Source organism: Danio rerio, chromosome 11 (genome assembly GCF_049306965.1).
Source record: "Danio rerio strain Tuebingen ecotype United States chromosome 11, GRCz12tu, whole genome shotgun sequence".
NCBI classification, from domain to species: Eukaryota; Metazoa; Chordata; class Actinopteri; order Cypriniformes; family Danionidae; genus Danio; species Danio rerio.
The window spans coordinates 17,975,858-17,992,986 of record NC_133186.1 but is presented as its reverse complement, the minus strand read 5'-3'; the positions used below and the strand labels follow the sequence as shown (position 1 = coordinate 17,992,986).

The window sequence follows — 17,129 nt, the reverse complement described above, 5'->3', positions numbered from 1 at the left end:
CCCGCAAGTGGACAGAGACTCCCAAATGCCCGCAAATGAATGATAATCTCTTGCAAACCGGTTGTTAAATACATTGCACACCCCTCTCGCCCCTACTCAGATACGTCGCTCACTCCACCCCTTACACCCCTCAACGGGCCTGACACAGACACACGCACAGACACACACACAACACGCTGCAGACGTTTTGGCCCCAACGGCCTTCCATACTGGAGCGACTCCCCTCAGATTCAACACGCATGATCACGTTCATCAAATTTGCTTAAACTAAGCATCCTAAAGTATTACTGTATTTCACAAGGATTCTGACACAACAACGCGAAGCATACGCTTTCGTTGCATTTATTGAGGAAACACGCTAAACTTGGAGGGCTCATGCTGAAAGGCAGAGTAATGCCCTGTCTTTGACAGCTCGCAACTTCACCAGACGTTCTGACTACATTAACATAAGACACCAATACCCCGATTTTAATATGATTAAGATTATACTCTTATTAATATTCTACCGTGTAGCCTTAAAAGGAACCTTACCTTAAAGGAACACTGAGTCACGAAATGCAGAGGATTTTCTTTCTGTTCGCCATGCGGTATCAACTTACAACAGAAGTTGAAAGTTAAAAATGAAACACCCGAAATTGCTTGAAACTCTGGATAACCTCTAATGCAACTAATTGTTTTATACTGAAACTTGCCTGAAAGTGCTTCTATATACATACACACACACACACACACACATACATACATGCATGCATACATGCATACATACATGCATACATTCATTCATTCATTTTCTTGTCGGCTTAGTCCGCATACACACATACACACACACACTTATTGTAACGGGGAGACTGACACGGAGGGATCCATTTTGCAGTATTTATTAAGTCACACTTAAACATCAACTCGCACGGCTGTGCGGACATACAACATACACATCAAAGGAGGTTTAGCAGATAACAGACGCAGAGTGATTACCAGGCTTGGGTCAGAGGCAGGCAGCGTGATTCAGAGTCCGTGTAACAGGCTTTGGTCAGGGGCAGGCAGCGAGAATCAGAGTCCGAGGAAACAGGCTTTGGTCGAGGGCAGGCAGAAGCAGAGCAGAGTCGTGAAACGGGCTGAAGTGGTAAACGGGAGATCAGGCAGGATAGAACGCTCAGAAATGCTGGCCGGGGCTAAACAAGACTTCGCACTGAAGTGTGTGTGTGAGCTGCTTATATGTGGTACGTGGGTCATTAGTGAAATGGAGAACCGGTGTGCTGGGATCAGGGTGAATGGATGACGTAATGGTTAGAAGTCCGGAGATGGTGACCTCTGCTGGCCAGCGAGGGGAATGACTGGGACCGAGTCGGTGACAGAGCCCCCCCCAACGAACGGCTCCTGAAGTGAGGCAATTCTCGACGCCGGGGTCTTCCACGGGGGCGAGGGGCCGGCATCTCCGGATGTTGTGAGTGGAACTCTTCCAGTAGTGTGGTGTCTAGGATGTCCTTGCGGTTAATCCAAGATCTCTCCTCCGGGCCGTACCCCTCCCAATCGACGAGATATTGGAGTTGTCCACCCCGGCGTCTGGATCTCAGGATTTCGTGGATCTGGTAGGCCTCCTCACCATCGATCATGAGAGGCGGGGGACCCTGTTCACCGGCTGCCACCTCCCTATCCGCCTCGGCTGGACCAGCAGCAGGCTTGAGCAGAGAGACATGGAAAGTGGGAGAAATACGAAAATGATTAGGGAGTGTCAGTCTGAACGAAACAGGAGATATTTGTCTTTCAATTTGGAACAGACCCACGTACCTGGGACTGAGCTTCTTGCAGGGCAGTTTGAGGCGTAAGTCACGGGTGGAAAGCCATACCCATTGTCCTGGGGAATACATGGGACCAGAACGTCGGTGTCGATCGGCTTGTTCCTTGAAACGCCATACGGCGTGAGAGAGGTGAGTGTGAGCTGCGTTCCAGACCTCTTCGCAGTTTTTAAACCAGGTATCCACAGCGGGGAGTTCAGAGGTCTCGCCGGACCAGGGAAAGAGAGGAGGTTGGAAGCCCAGTACGCATTGGAATGGAGTTAATCCAGTAGATGCCTTTCTTAGGGAATTTTGAGCATATTCTGCCCACATGAGAAATTTAGCCCATTCACTCTGGTTAGAGTGACAATATGTGCGGAGGAATCTGCCAATTTCCTGGTTCAAGCGCTCTGTCTGCCCGTTGGATTGGGGATGATAGCCGGATGTTAGGCTAATATTAACCTGGAGATTTTTGAAGAATGCTGACCAGAGTCGGGATGTAAACTGGGGACCTCTATCCGACACGATGTCTTCGGGGAGACCATAGTACCGGAACACATACTCACAGAGTAACTCGGCTGTTTCCATGGCTGTAGGCAGTTTGGGTATGGGAATGAGACGGCAGGATTTAGAAAATCGATCTATTACTGTGAGGATGGTGGTTTTGCCTTGTGATATGGGTAGGTCGGTGACGAAGTCGATGGCGATGTGTGACCAGGGACGGTGTGGCACCTCCAGGGGTTGGAGTAATCCAGCTGGACGGTGACGGGAGTGTTTAGACATTTGGCAGGGTGTGCATTTATTGATGAAGTTGATGACGTCTTTGTTTATGGAAGACCACCAATAGCGGGATTGAATCAATTGTACAGTGGCTGTGCTGCCTGGATGACCGGAACTGGGGTGGTCATGTACCTCGGAGATGAGCTTTTCTCGAAGTGACGGAGAAACAAAGATCTTGTCTTCAGGACAGGATTGTGGTGTGGGACTGGTTTCGGCTGCTTGAAGGATTTCATGTTCGATGTCCCACTGGATAGGAGCGACAATGAGAGGATCTTTGATTATGGGTTCATCATTGTATTCGGAGGTTTCATCGTCTGAGAGGCGGGAAAGAGCATCTGCTTTGATGTTTTTTGAGCCAGGGATGTAGGTGACTTGGAAGTCGAATCTAGTGAAAAACAGAGCCCATCGAGCCTGTCTAGGATTCAGACGTTTACAGGAGCGGATATATTCCAGGTTTTTGTGATCGGTGATGACAGTGAAGGGATGTTTGGCGCCCTCAAGCCAGTGTCTCCATTCTTCTAGCGCGGCTTTCATGGCGAGGAGTTCTCGGTTTCCCACATCGTAGTTCCGTTCAGCGGAGTTGAGCTTGCGAGAATAGAAGGCACAGGGATGGAGCTTCTTCGTAACTAGTGATCTTTGGGACAGGATGGCTCCAATTCCAGTGTTGGATGCGTCAATTTCAACTACAAAGGGTTGCTCGGGATCAGGATGACGCAGAATGGGTGCACTGGAGAAGCGGGTTTTGAGCTGAGTAAACGCTCGAACAGCCTCTGGGTTCCATTTGAGGCGAGCGTTGTTAGCTTTTACCATGGCGGTAAGTGGAGCAGCGACTGAACTGAAGTTTCTTATGAAGCGCCTGTAGAAGTTAGCAAAGCCCAGGAATCGTTGCAGTTGTCTTATGGTTTCGGGTTGTGGCCATTGTGTCACGGAGTCGACCTTTTGCTGGTCCATGGCCACGCCTTCGGGACTGATGATGTAACCCAAGAACGAAATGCAGGTCTGATGGAATTCGCACTTGGAGATCTTTGCATATAGCTGGTTTTGAATGAGGCGTTCGAGCACTGCCCTGACGTGCTGAATATGCTCAGATAGCGAATTTGAGTAGACCAGGATGTCGTCAATATACACTATGACCCATTTGTTGAGCATGTCTCTAAATACCTCATTTACAAAAGCCTGGAACACGGAAGGACTGTTTGCTAGGCCGAAGGGCATAACGAGGTATTCATAGTGGCCGTCGATTGTAGAGAACCCGGTTTTTCACTCGTCTCCCTGTCGTATGCGGATGAGGTTATATGCACTACGGAGGTCCAACTTAGTGAAATTCTGGGCGGATCGGAGTTGCTCAAGGGCGGCTGGAACCAATGGCAAGGGGTAGCGGTATTTGACTGTGATCTCATTTAAGCCTCGGTAATCAATGCATGGGCGTAAGCTGCCATCCTTCTTCTTGACGAAGAAAAAGCCTGCTGAAGCGGGTGAGGTAGATGGTCGGATAAAGCCCTTTTCTAGCTCCTCAGAGATGTAATTCTTCATAGCTTCAGTTTCAGGTTGAGAGAGGGGGAAAATGCGACCACGAGGGGGCGTGGTGCCTGGTAGTAGTTCGATGGCACAGTCATTTTCACGATGTGGAGGGAGCTTGGTAGCCTTCTGTTTATTAAATGCCTCAGTTAAATCATGATAAGCATCAGGAACATGACAGAGTTCAGGGTCTTCGGTGTTGGTAATTGTGTTGATCTGGACAGGGGAAACAGAATGCAGACATTGGGTAAAGCATTGATTGCTCCACTTTGTGATCTCACCAGTTCTCCAGGAGACTTGAGGGTCATGTTGTTGTAGCCATGGTAACCCAAGAATTACAGAGTGCTTGGGGGAGTCGATGGCAAGAAGGGAAATCTCCTCTTCATGGAGAGAGCCTGTTTGAAGAGAGATTGGTTGAGTCTGGAATTTTATGTGTCCCTCTCCCAAAGGGCGCCCGTCTACAGCAGTGATGGCTATGGAGGAATCACAGGAGGTTAAGGGAATGGAGTGAGTGGTGGCAAACGTGTAATCAATAAAGTTGCCAGCGGCTCCTGAATCGATCATGGCCATAGTCTCAATTTCATCTCCATTGTTTCTCAGAGTGACAGGCAAATTCATAACATTATTAGTGGTAGTGAACATAGTGGTTGCACTCACCGAGAGGGTTTTAGGGAGAGGCTTGTTGGGACATAAAACCTTCGTATGACCTGGAAGTCCGCAATAAATGCACAGGTGATTTCTTCTCTGTCGTTCTCGCTCCTCTGGGTTCAGGCGGGTTCTACCCAATTGCATGGGTTCAGCGGAGGTCTCAGGGGATACAGGACTGGAAGCAATTGAGCACAGTGGATTGCGAGTGCGGAGGAGAGTGTCTAGCCTTATGGAAAGTTCGATTAGTTGATCCAGTGTTTTTCCCTCGTCACGACATGCCATCTCTTTCTGCAATTCTGGTCTTATAGCTTTTCTGTAGAGCGTGGTAAGCGGATCATCAGCCCAGCCAGTTTGCGCTGCCAAGGTGCGGAACTGCAGTGCGAAATCAGCTGCGGAGCGATCTCCCTGTTGGATGCACAGTAGCTCCTCGCCAGCGTTACGACCACCCTCCGGATGATCAAACACAGTGCAGAAACGTTTGAGAAAGTCATTAAACGAGGGAAATATCGGGGTACTGTCTGGCCAAACTGCAGTAGCCCAGTCTAGCGCTTTCCCAGTGAGCAGTGAGCACACAAAAGCAATTTTCCCATTCTCGCCCTTAACAGATGGGGCTGTTGGGCGATAAACAGTTTACATTGCAGTAGGAAGCCTTTACATTTTGCTGGGTTACCTGAGAACTTGTCAGGGAATGCCAATCGAACTCCGGAAGTCATCGGGGGTTGTGCAACAACAAGTGGACTTGGAGAGTAGTTGGCGGTGGGTTGCGCAGTGGCAGCAGCTTGCAGGTTTTGTAGGGATTTCACCAGTTCGTCTGTTAACTGAGTTAGATGTGTTAGTTGTTGTTGGTGAGTAGACAATACCTGAGCTTGTGCTGTGACTTCGTGAGACAAAACCTGGATGGCTGCGGGATCCGTGTTGGGCGAAGTCTTCTGTAACGGGGAGACTAACACGGAGGGATCCATTTTGCAGTATTTATTAAGTCACACTTAAACGTCAACAACTCGCACGGCTGTGCGGACATACAACATACACATCAAAGGAGGTTTAGCAGATAACAGACGCAGAGTGATTACCAGGCTTGGGTCAGAGGCAGGCAGCGTGATTCAGAGTCCGTGTAACAGGCTTTGGTCAGGGGCAGGCAGCGAGAATCAGAGTCCGAGGAAACAGGCTTTGGTCGAGGGCAGGCAGAAGACGGAGCAGAGTCGTGAAACGGGCTGAAGTGGTAAACGGGAGATCAGGCAGGATAGAACGCTCAGAAATGCTCGCCGGGGCTAAACAAGACTTCGCACTGAAGTGTGTGTGTGAGCTGCTTATATGTGGTACGTGGGTCATTAGTGAAATGGAGAACAGGTGTGCTGGGATCAGGGTGAATGGATGACGTAATGGTTAGAAGTCCGGAGATGGTGACCTCTGCTGGCCAGCGAGGGGAATGACTGGGACCGAGTCGGTGACACTTATATACTACGGACAAATTAGCCTACCCAATTCACCTGTACCGCATGTCTTTGGACTGTAGGGGAAACCGGATTACCTGGAGGAATCCCACGCGAACGCAGGAATAACATGCAAACTCTACATAGAAACGCCAACTGAGCCGAGGATCAAACCAGCGACCCATAAGATAAATTATATATGTATAATTTGATTGACTTGAAAGTGACTTGATAGACCAAGCTATGACTTGACTTGACGTGTCTTGAAATAAGTAGTGACTTGACTTGAGTCTGACAAAAATTGACTAGACTTGTTTGAGACTTGAAGGTTATGACTTGAGACTTGCTTGTGACTCGCACATGTGCGACTTACTCCCATCTCTGCCGCATTGTCATTATGGGGTATTGTGTGTAGAGTTTTGAGGAAACAAATTTAATCCATTTTAGAATAAGTCTGTAACATAAAAAATGTGGAAAAAGTGATGCGCTATGAATACTTTCCGGATGCACTGGATACTGGAGCAGTGGGGACATACTTTGGTAGCCCGACTGGAAAAAAACAATATCCCCCGAATGTTGGATGAGCAATTCTGTGAGCCTTGCCACATCTTTTTATGGTTTTGTATGCTATTTAATAATACATTTATTGTTGCAGGTTGACGCACAAGCATACAGTACTCCACAGAGCTGGGCAATTCATCCTAAGAAACCAGAAGTTTAGATCACATTACTGTTTTTGAATCACAGATTGGCCTCTTTTTTTTTTTGAGTCAGCCATACAGGGGGGGAGACAGATGTAATTTGCTTTTTTTATTTATTAATTTGATTTATCATTTGTTGAGGCGATTTGAGATTTGATCTATCATTTGTGGAGTCGGTTTAAGGATTCGATTCATCATTTGCAGAGTCGGTTTTTAGGATTTGATTCATCATTTGCAGAGTCGATTTGAGGATTTAATTCATTGTTTTCAGAGTTGGTTTGAGGATTTGATTCACCATTTGCAGAGATGGTTTAAGGATTTGATTCACCATTTGCGGAGTAGGTTTGAGAATTTGATTCACCATTTGCAGAGTCAATTTGAGGATTTGATTCACCATTTGCAGAGTCGGTTTGAAGATTTGATTTGGATGTCTGTATTCCCGCGGTTGTACCGCGGGAGCCACGGGACCCAACCAGATTTCTTTGGCACGGGAATACCTTTCCGAATAAACCACGGGATGGGTTTGCAACTGGTTTAATTTTGGACGAAAGCGGGCGGTCTAACAATATCGCTCCAGACTCCCGAGCGAGCTAGTTAGCACTTGTGTATATGTGTGTGAATGAGACAGTGTGATGCTGCGTTTAGCTTGTGTGTGTGTTTGTGTGTTTGTATTTGTGTGTGTGTGTGTACGTGTTTTTGTGACTTATCAGGACACAAATCTGTATAATGACATGGGTATGACACAGGTATTACAAAAAGAGGTGAAATATGAGGACATTGGTGACATCCTCATTTAATCAGAGTGAAGCTGCACACAGTCTCCTGTAATGGTTGGGTTTATTGGTGGGGTGGGGTGAGGGCAATATAATATACGGTTTGGACAGTATAAAATAAATGGAAACCTATGTAATGTCCCCACTTTTCACAAAAACAAACGTGTGCGAGCGACAGACAGCTTTTTATAGGCTTTCTGGACTCTGTATAGCTGGGTGGTTTTTCAGTTTTGTCTGTTTCAGTAAGGAGGTTCAAACAACTCTGAGTTTAAACATGAACTCTAAGTTGATTTACTGAGAGATTAAAAACTCAGAAGGTTTCAGAATAGCTGATCTGACTTTGGTCAATCAACTTTAAGTAGACCAACTCAGAGTTAAGCTCGCACACCTTGACTATAAAAAGGCATTATCAATGGAGTGCAGATATTACGAGTGACTATGGCAACATCTGAAAAAAAGAGATCACTTTTTCCAGCTGAACTTGATGTGATCATGCAAAGTTATAGCAAATATGAGCGTATATATTTCAAAAGAAGCAACCATCAGTGAAACAGACAGTTAGCCTGGGAGAACAGCTGCTCAATTTAATGCACAATTTTACATCTAAAGTATTTAAATAAAGTATAATAAAATAATGTAATGTGTGAGGTTTTATAATTTTGTATACACGTTTATCAGTTTTAATAGATTTAACAGTGCACTTATGTCTGCCTTTTTTATTGATCAAGTGATAGGGGTTGATATAACATTTAGAAGGTAAGCAGTACTAAAAATTGTTTTTAGAAAAAATAATAATCCCATTAGTCTAGTAACAGAACATGTCGAAGGTCAGTGAATTTAGGTTAAGTATTTATTGAAAGGGAAAAGCCATTCTCGTACATGATTTTGTTCTGTGTGTGACTGAAATGTTGGCAATCTATGTTTCCATCCAAATATTACATAAATTTATGTGCAAAACTTGAATAATGCATAATAGATGCGAATAAAGCAGCGTTCTTCACTTTCTGATTAACTGGCGCCAAATATCAACAGTAAAAACAGAATTTCCTGGGGTAGAAGAACCTACGTCAATTATTTTTTTATTTAATAAATGTACTTGCGCCTCAGAAGACAATGCTGACACACAATGAATACGTGGGGGCGTTTTAAGTCATGAGACGCGGAGACTCTTGACACGCTCCAGACGCTCGGAAGAAATTATATACATTAATACTGAAACGGTTAAGGCATTTTAGAATGACTAAAACAACATTTAAGATGTGTTACAGTGTGCTCAGCTTGCTGGTTTGTCCATTCACACACATTTTTATCATTATATGATCATGACCTTTTTTTTAATGTACATACTGTAATTTGTTCAGTCAAAGTGTTTCCATCGTAGTTTATGCACATCTTTTCTATCGAATAAAAGTTTATCCTACTTGGTTATGTGAGTTTTTATGCATATTTTCAAAAGTTATGTGCATCATGACGTTTCCATCTATCGTTTTTATGCACATCTCCAAAATGAGCTCTAAAATAGGTGGGTGGAAACGTAAGGCTAAGGTGAGAAATACAGCTTCGTCTTTAAAAAAGGGAAGAGACCGACAGAAACTTCGAGTTTAGAGAATAAAACCTGCTCCTGACCAGGTTAGATTCACAGAGTAAGTTACCACAGTAACTGACTCTGAGTTAAAGTTACCTTTCTTTTAGAAACAGGCTTGACTTACCCTGCTTTCTAGAGTTTAACAAACCTGCCATTTTGAAACGGAAAACCCAGAGTTTCTCTTACTTCAGGGTTAAAATACTCTGAGTTTTCACTTAACCTCCTTAACCTCGTCATGTTAGGTTGCCGCTGAGCTCAGAACATGCATGTAGCATCTGTGAGTGCACAGTAAGTGTTTTGTTTATTGTGTGCTTGTGCCGTTACGTGGCTTTGTTTACAAGCGGCAACGTGCAGTTTTGTGTGAACAAGTGGTTAATGAGTGCTTTCATTGGCTGCTTGTTCTAGTATAGTTTCATGTAACAACTTGCTTGTGTCTTTGTACAATGTGCTCTTCTGTCTATTGTCTAGTCCCTCCCTCCTTATCTTGTTATTAATTTATTCTGTTCACCTATTTTCTAATTTGTTCTCCTTTAAAGCTTCCCCATGTCTGCTGTACTGTGCCAGTTCGTCGCTGTTCCTTACCATCGATGCTTCCCTTGTTCCTGTCTTTTCAACCCAGCCTAGTCCAGTCCAGGCCAGTCAAGTTTTGCATTTGTGTTAACGTTTTTTGTTTTGTTGCCTGTAGTTTTATTTTAGTAGTAATAAAACGCATTTAGTTCTGCAGTTGAGTCCTCGCTCATTCCCTTCCCAAAACCCTGACAATCATATTGTCACTAGTAGGGGTGTAACGGTTCACAAAAATCACGGTTCTGTTCGATACGACAAAGTGGTGTTACGGTTTGATATGTTTTCGATACAGCAAAAAAAGAAAAAATCCAGAGGATTTCTCGGATTTGAATATTTTATGTATTAAAGCCAACATCATAAAAGTATGATTTTTTTTTTTTACTTTAAACATTGATAGAGCTATACTTCTGGGGTTTCTGCTCATCAGCAAATAAAACAAATCTTTCTTTATACTCAAAACCAAAAAGCTTCCTATAAAAAACAAATGTGATATTGTAGTAGCTAAAAAATAGATAGAAAAGAACAATTTAGTTTTTATATGGAACTCGGTTTCAATCTATTTTTAAGTAAAGAAAAAAATTCTGACATTTTCGTGGATCTGAGAGCAGGAATTATCTGACTGAAATTGGTTTATGAAGGAATAATGTAACAGGGTTCCATTACATTTAACATTTTCTTAAAACCTGAAATTTCCACTACCGATTAAGGTCTAATTGGGCTTGAAATTAACCTTTTTTTCGTGCTATACCTAGTGCTCTTAACTTCAAAAGTTTAGGCGCACCAGACAAAATTTAGTCGCACCTACCAAAAATTATGAGCCCCGTTACTACATGTTTTATATTTACAGATTTTATTATATATTAACACTCTAATCACAACTAACAAATAAACAAAAATCTGCATGCGCTCACCGGTCCTGCACGCACTGCTTGATGTGAATGAGATGAACTGAATTAACAATAATCACTGTGTTGTTCTCACAGGTGGTGTCCGATATTGCACAGATGATATTATAACTTATTATTTGCATATGTCATCCTCATAGCAGTAACGGTCCTTTCAGGGGCTGAAATATTAGTTTCATCTCAGTGAATGCATGCTCTTTAGTGATGGCGAACGTGGTATCAGTCGCACGATTGACAGCATTGTGACGATTAAATAAAGGATTAAATAATGTTAGAACATCTTGTGCCTAAAATGTGTAGATTCAGTGACAAACACTGTTATCTGACAACTCTGTCCCACCGGCTTTACGATGAATGCAGGCTTTTTTGTCCTTATTCTCTTTCATCTTTTTAGATATTAGTTTGAATCGTTCGGTTTGCAATGCGCACTGAACCGAAAGTCTCGTATGAACGGTTAAATACCAATATGTGTATCGTTACACCCTCAGTCACTGAGGATGCTAACGATTGCTCTCAATTTTATCATTGAGAGCCCTTTCAATAGATAGACCTTATCGACCGATTAAGGGTGGACATTTAAAAGAAAACTTCTGATTTGTGCTGTGAGATGCGTTGCAGTTTACTGTACCTTATGGATTCGTAAAACAATGTTATGCACACATCTATTGTATCGTCATGTCTGGTAATCACAAAATAGGTTGCGTGATATTTAGCCCAGTTATGGGTGGGTCGCAGGTGGGTAAGTTTGATTCATCAGTAGCAAACTTTAACTACTTTTTCAAAAATATTAAAAGGTTTTAAGCAATTTTATCTTCAAAGACTGGTACAATTATGCATAATCTAATTTTAAAATTATGCATCACAACCAAGTGGCAACATCTTGCTCTTCCCTGTGAAGCTAATACAAAAGTAACTGAAACTGCAATTCATCAACTGGCCTTTGGGGGCTGGCTCCAGATGTTCACTGACTGCCATAATAAATTGGCCAATTTTACAGCTGATAAAAACATATTTACAGACTGGTTCAAAAGATTGTTTTTGTGCATATAGGTAATATTTCCCTTCATGAAAACTGTGAGGGGGTGAATTTTTTATTTATTTTTTTAAAATAACTTATTAGTTTTATTCATATGAAGTCTGCTTAATTAAGGGTGTGGCCACTTAAGTAAGTTCAGGTGAGGGTATGCTTAAGTAATACTGGCTATTAAAGGCTGTTATTTTACCAGAAATGAGGCACAATAGTGGCAATACAGATTTTAAAAATAATATCTTAATATTAAATAGAAAGAATTTTTGACAAAAACAGCTTTTTTTTTTTTTTCCAATGTCGTAACGAATGCCCTTCAATAATGTAGTGTAGTTGAGAGCAAGCATCAAGTTTTTGAGATTGTGTCATCTGTCATACTGTATAGGTCTTTTCTTTACAAAAGTTTTAAACAGAATGTATGTTTACCATATTGATCTCTGACAGGGACTTCTATTTAGCATGTAGCCTCCTATATAGTAGTTTAGATTTTTTGCATAAAATGTTCCATTTATTAAAATGTCTTTTAATTTTTGTATCATATATAATGAATGCTTAGCTTATTTCGCTGTTATCATTATGCAAGGATCGCATGTTCAGTTGATTCTTCAGTAGCCTAGATTCATAAAACATGTGTTTTATAAATGGATTGTTTATCGGAGCTGCTTTGATTTTTAAGAGTTCATACTTTTAATATCCCCCAACCTTGGGCTACTAACCAAGTTGCTATCTACTATGCACAAATTAAGTCGTATCATAATGCAGAGACCCATTCAGTCTTTTTGTCTTATCTTGTCTGTAGAGCACTGCGGAGGCTGGTAAAGAGACCCTGCCATGCGTGAATACAAGCTTGTGGTGTTGGGCTCTGGTGGTGTGGGCAAGTCAGCCTTGGTAAGTACATTGTACAATGTCCTCCTCACCAAATTTCAAAGCACCTAGACTGATTGGCCAAGCAATATGATGATCCACAACAATGATCATCATTACATGCCCATTTTTGTAAAAAAAGTAATTATCACGATATATGCTGGATATAAGGAAAGCACTGAGAGGAATTTTTTAGCTGATATCAATAACCTATAACTCTTAAGATTTTGAGGCCGATAACCGATATAGCCGATAAATATAAATATATAAAAATGTTATATTTTTAAACGGTAAACTGTTGATTTCATTTTAATAACTTCATAAAATTTTGAAAAACTGATCTTATGAACTGAATAGTCTACACAAAGTAAATACAGTTCTTAACAATTACGTAAAATATCAGCTTAAAGATATTGGCATAATTCTGACATTAGACCGATAAAGATAACATTTACAAATAACATTTATCTGCCGATAATGATATGGCCACTAATATATTTTGCATCCCTAAAATTTGACATGGTATTTCATTATAATCCACAGAACGAGTTATGTCTTGTACTGATTAAAGTGGAGATAATAATAGTTTTCTTTTTAATCTCTTGTAGACTGTTTAGCAGGTCAGTGTGAAACATTCTCAGTGTAACTTTATTTTTATTGCAGACCGTCCAATTTGTTCAGGGGATATTCGTGGAGAAGTATGACCCTACAATTGAAGACTCCTACAGAAAGGTACCAATACTGTACCCATCTCATGAGATTTTCTTTAGTACCTTAGTAGGCAATGAAGGGTTATCCATGTTTTATACTTACCCTTCTCTTCTCATGCAGCAAGTTGAAGTTGATGGCCAGCAGTGCATGTTGGAAATCCTGGACACAGCAGGAACAGTAAGTGCTTTTAACCTCCCTGATGTCATTTTGGTGGGTTCATCTAGGATTAGCTGGCACCATACTGCAGGTTTCTTCATTATGTTTGGGGAGAAAACATTGATATGCTTAAAGATTGTTTTTTATTTCTATTTTTTTTTTTTTTAGTTCATTCGTTTATCAACTGCATTCAGATATTTTTTGGAGCTGTTAAAGTTAACACATTAATTTTATCAGCACTTATTTTATTAATGCACTATTAATGCAGTGTTTTTTATTTTTAATCCATGGCTTTGTCCGTAGTTTGAAAAATATGCAGCCAGTAAAGGGCTGAAAGCGCAAATGCTGAAAAAGGGTGCAGCATCAATTGAAATATCCATATACGATTAGAAATTGTGATAAACCTTGAAAGCCAGGAGGTAGACCTATATTAAATGCAATAAACATTACATGAAGTATAATTAAATATTTAATGAACACAGGAGATGAAACATTTAAGTATATTGCTACACAGAAAACCTAAGTAATAAGTTTAGTGATGGCAAATTTAAACAGATAAACTCACTTTTGTCTCCTCAAATAGAGGTAACCTGAAGGGTAAGTAGTCATAGCAGATTCTCTAGAGCAGGTTGTGTTTTTGGATTAAATTGCTTGGGTTTATGTGCATTTCTATATGTCTTGATTTCTTAATTAACATGGTGATAAAATAATTATTTAATTATGTATTTATTTATTTATTTAATTATTTTTGTAACAAGATGCTTTTATAAAGTCACAAATGCAATTTTATTAAAGAAACACTTTTCATCATTCCTCATCACTCCTCATCAAACACATTTAAAAATTGAAAACTTTAAACAGAATTCACAAGCTAAGACGTGATTTAATGGTAACAAAAAATAATAATAATAATGCTTCGTGAAGTTCTCCATGAACATATCTGTATGAAATCTATAATAGGCTATATACATGACATGTAATGCAATGTTATTTTTCAAGTGCAAGCCCAAAATGGAAGATGTGTGACAGTGTGAGTATCATTTAAGGTCTGTCAGTACCTGTGAGGGGTCTCCAAATTTGATGCCTCATAATTCTTTGCGGGAAAACACTTTTTTCACACACTCTTGACAATCTTTAACAAATGAAAATGTAAATCCCATCCTGTCGAGCTTTGTAATTCCCCATTTTGTTTGCAGTGCAGTGCCTGCTTTCGGTAAATGATGTGTCTGCCTTAGTCTAAAGAGCAAGATTGTTTATGAGAGTTCCACATGTCAGAGCCCTAACACAACTTTGTTTTCATCTAAATGTTTAGCTGCAGTATTGTTTAATTGACTAGTCTTTAGCATTCTTGATAATTTCATAATGCAACATTGCAAAGAAATAACATGATTGTGGAAGATGTCTCTGGCTTATAGAAGAGGTATTTTTATAAAAAAAATAATTTCTATAACTGGTGAAATTAAAGTTATGCACAGCAATAGGCCATGCACGATTCTAAAATAAAATATCATGATTAATTATGGTCACATGTTCATAATATTCTTTAGGGGTAAAAAAAAAATCATCTTGGATTTTTATTTATTTATTTATTTTTTCATGTTTTCCTTTCAGGAGCAGTTCACAGCCATGAGGGATCTGTACATGAAGAACGGTCAGGGCTTTGCTCTCGTCTACTCAATTACAGCTCAGTCTACATTCAATGACTTGCAGGACTTACGAGAGCAGATACTACGTGTAAAGGATACAGAAGATGTAAGTGTGAGAGGACAAAGTACATTTTAATTGGATGTTGTATAAATGCCTATGCAGAGGTGCACTGCACATTATTTAACATTTTCTTTAATATTTTACTTATTTACTTTAATATTTATTATTTACTTTAAAGTCACCAGTACAAAAATATATTTCTAAAGTATTATTAAGCAAATGCGCCTGATAGCTGCTTACAAAGTGGTAAAAGTGCCATTACCTTTCTCGCTCTCCAAAAAGGGCAGTAACATTTAGAAAACCAAAGATTTTAGAATATATTTCTACTAGGGCTGTAATGATACACCAAACCCACGATTCGGTTCGTATCACGATTTTTGACCCACGATTCAGTTCGTATCACGATTTTTTTTTTCGTGGGGGTGGGAAAAAAAAGATTTTTAAAACTATTTTTTCTTAAATAACATTTGAAAAATCTTTATGAACTGAACATCAAAGTACAATATTAACTATGCAAATTATTAACAATAAAAAAAGCCATATATAAAATAAATAAATAGCCAAAGCTAAATCACTTTTGTTTTCTTTGTAACAAAATACTGTTGAAAAACCAAACAGAACTAAACTCCATTGTGTAGATGGTTCAAGCATGTTGAAAATTCTTTTTCAATTAAGTTCTCTTACATTGAAAAAGTAAATTAAATGGCTACTAGGGATGCTCATTTCGGTTAATTTTGCTAACCGACAACCGCCGCTCATTAATCGGTTATTAACGGTTAACTGGTCAGATTACTATTAATTTTATATTAAACAAATTGACGTTTCTATTTTGTGTCTGACACATTAAATATTGCATTTTAAAATACTGATTTATTTTTAAATGCTAGCATATTAATAACAGAACAGAACAACAGAGCATCTTCACGCACCTCCAGTGTTTAGCACAGAAGAGCAGAATAATCTAAATAAAATGAATAAAATAAATAGGACTGCCATAAATTATTTTCACTTAAATAATTAATTTTATATTACAAAACGAAAATACTGACTGATTTTTTTTAATAACCGGCATAGGCTGTTTTTTCCAATCATATGTTTTTTTCTTCCGTCAAATAAAAATCGCAGACTTCCTCAAATTGGACGCTCCACGGAACATATGCATTTATTTAATGCCCCGCTTGTATTATTATAATCACAAAACCTTTTTACATTTTTAATAGAAATCATTATTTTAAAGATTATGTCTTGCTATATGGTTTCCTCTCTCCCTCGCGGTTTAAGTGCGGCTGCGTGATGAAAAGACAACCTCATCGCGCGCATATGTTGACTTTTTGTAAACAGTTTTGTTGTTTAAATATGATATTACATTAATGTGCATACATGCTTTATAAGCTGTAAAATAAAAAGTAAAGCCTATTTGTTGCGTTTATTATGCAGATCCAGGTCAACATCAGCGCTGGTTTAGCATCAACACGTCTATATCAAACAGTAATATTCTTCTTCCATTTTGCTTCTTTGGCAAATGTGTCTGTAGGCACGGGTTATACGTTATCGTCCTGCAAGTTAAGTATGCCTTGCAGTTGAACAAGGGGCCGAAAACAAGGCACACCTCACTGCCTTTATGTTGACAAGAAAAAAAGAAGAGAAGAAGCGCGGTCCTCTTATGACACGACTGAATCAGCTGGGTATCGATTGTGCAGAAGTGTTGCTGTATATGTTGTTATAGTTGTAATATTTAATACTATTGTGATATTCAAGATTTGTACATTCATTCAGCTCTGGATAACTGAAAACAGCGATTAGACCTTCAGAGCGGCATTAATGCGTCCTGAAGTAAAGCGAAACGGCTATAAACTCCAGCAAGATAGAGTGATTATATACAGAGCCATATACCTTTATCTATAAATAAAGTATAACTATAGAAACTGTGTTCATCTTAACTGAAAGCTTTGTCATGTTTCCTGGCCTCACGCATCGCG

The 17,129-nt window shown here is 40.2% G+C and overlaps 1 protein-coding gene across 6 annotated transcripts in view; it reads left to right on the top strand.

The window, feature by feature from the left end:
- Positions 1-17,129, top strand: part of rap1ab (RAP1A, member of RAS oncogene family b) — a 41,489-nt gene that overhangs the window by 11,777 nt on the left and 12,583 nt on the right. For 3 of the 6 annotated variants that reach the window (XR_012386745.1, NM_213405.2, XM_068224139.1), the window contains exons 2-6: positions 9,750-9,847; positions 12,512-12,600; positions 13,240-13,308; positions 13,408-13,464; positions 15,055-15,195. Coding sequence is in view for 4 of the 6 variants with exons in the window: in NM_213405.2 (NP_998570.2) it covers positions 12,544-12,600; positions 13,240-13,308; positions 13,408-13,464; positions 15,055-15,195 (324 nt within the window). In the remaining 2 variants the exon portion in view is untranslated. The remainder of the gene's footprint in view (positions 1-9,749; positions 9,848-12,511; positions 12,601-13,239; positions 13,309-13,407; positions 13,465-15,054; positions 15,196-17,129) is intronic. The other 3 variants (XR_012386744.1, NM_001243179.1, XM_021479590.2) reach the window with 1 other exon arrangement.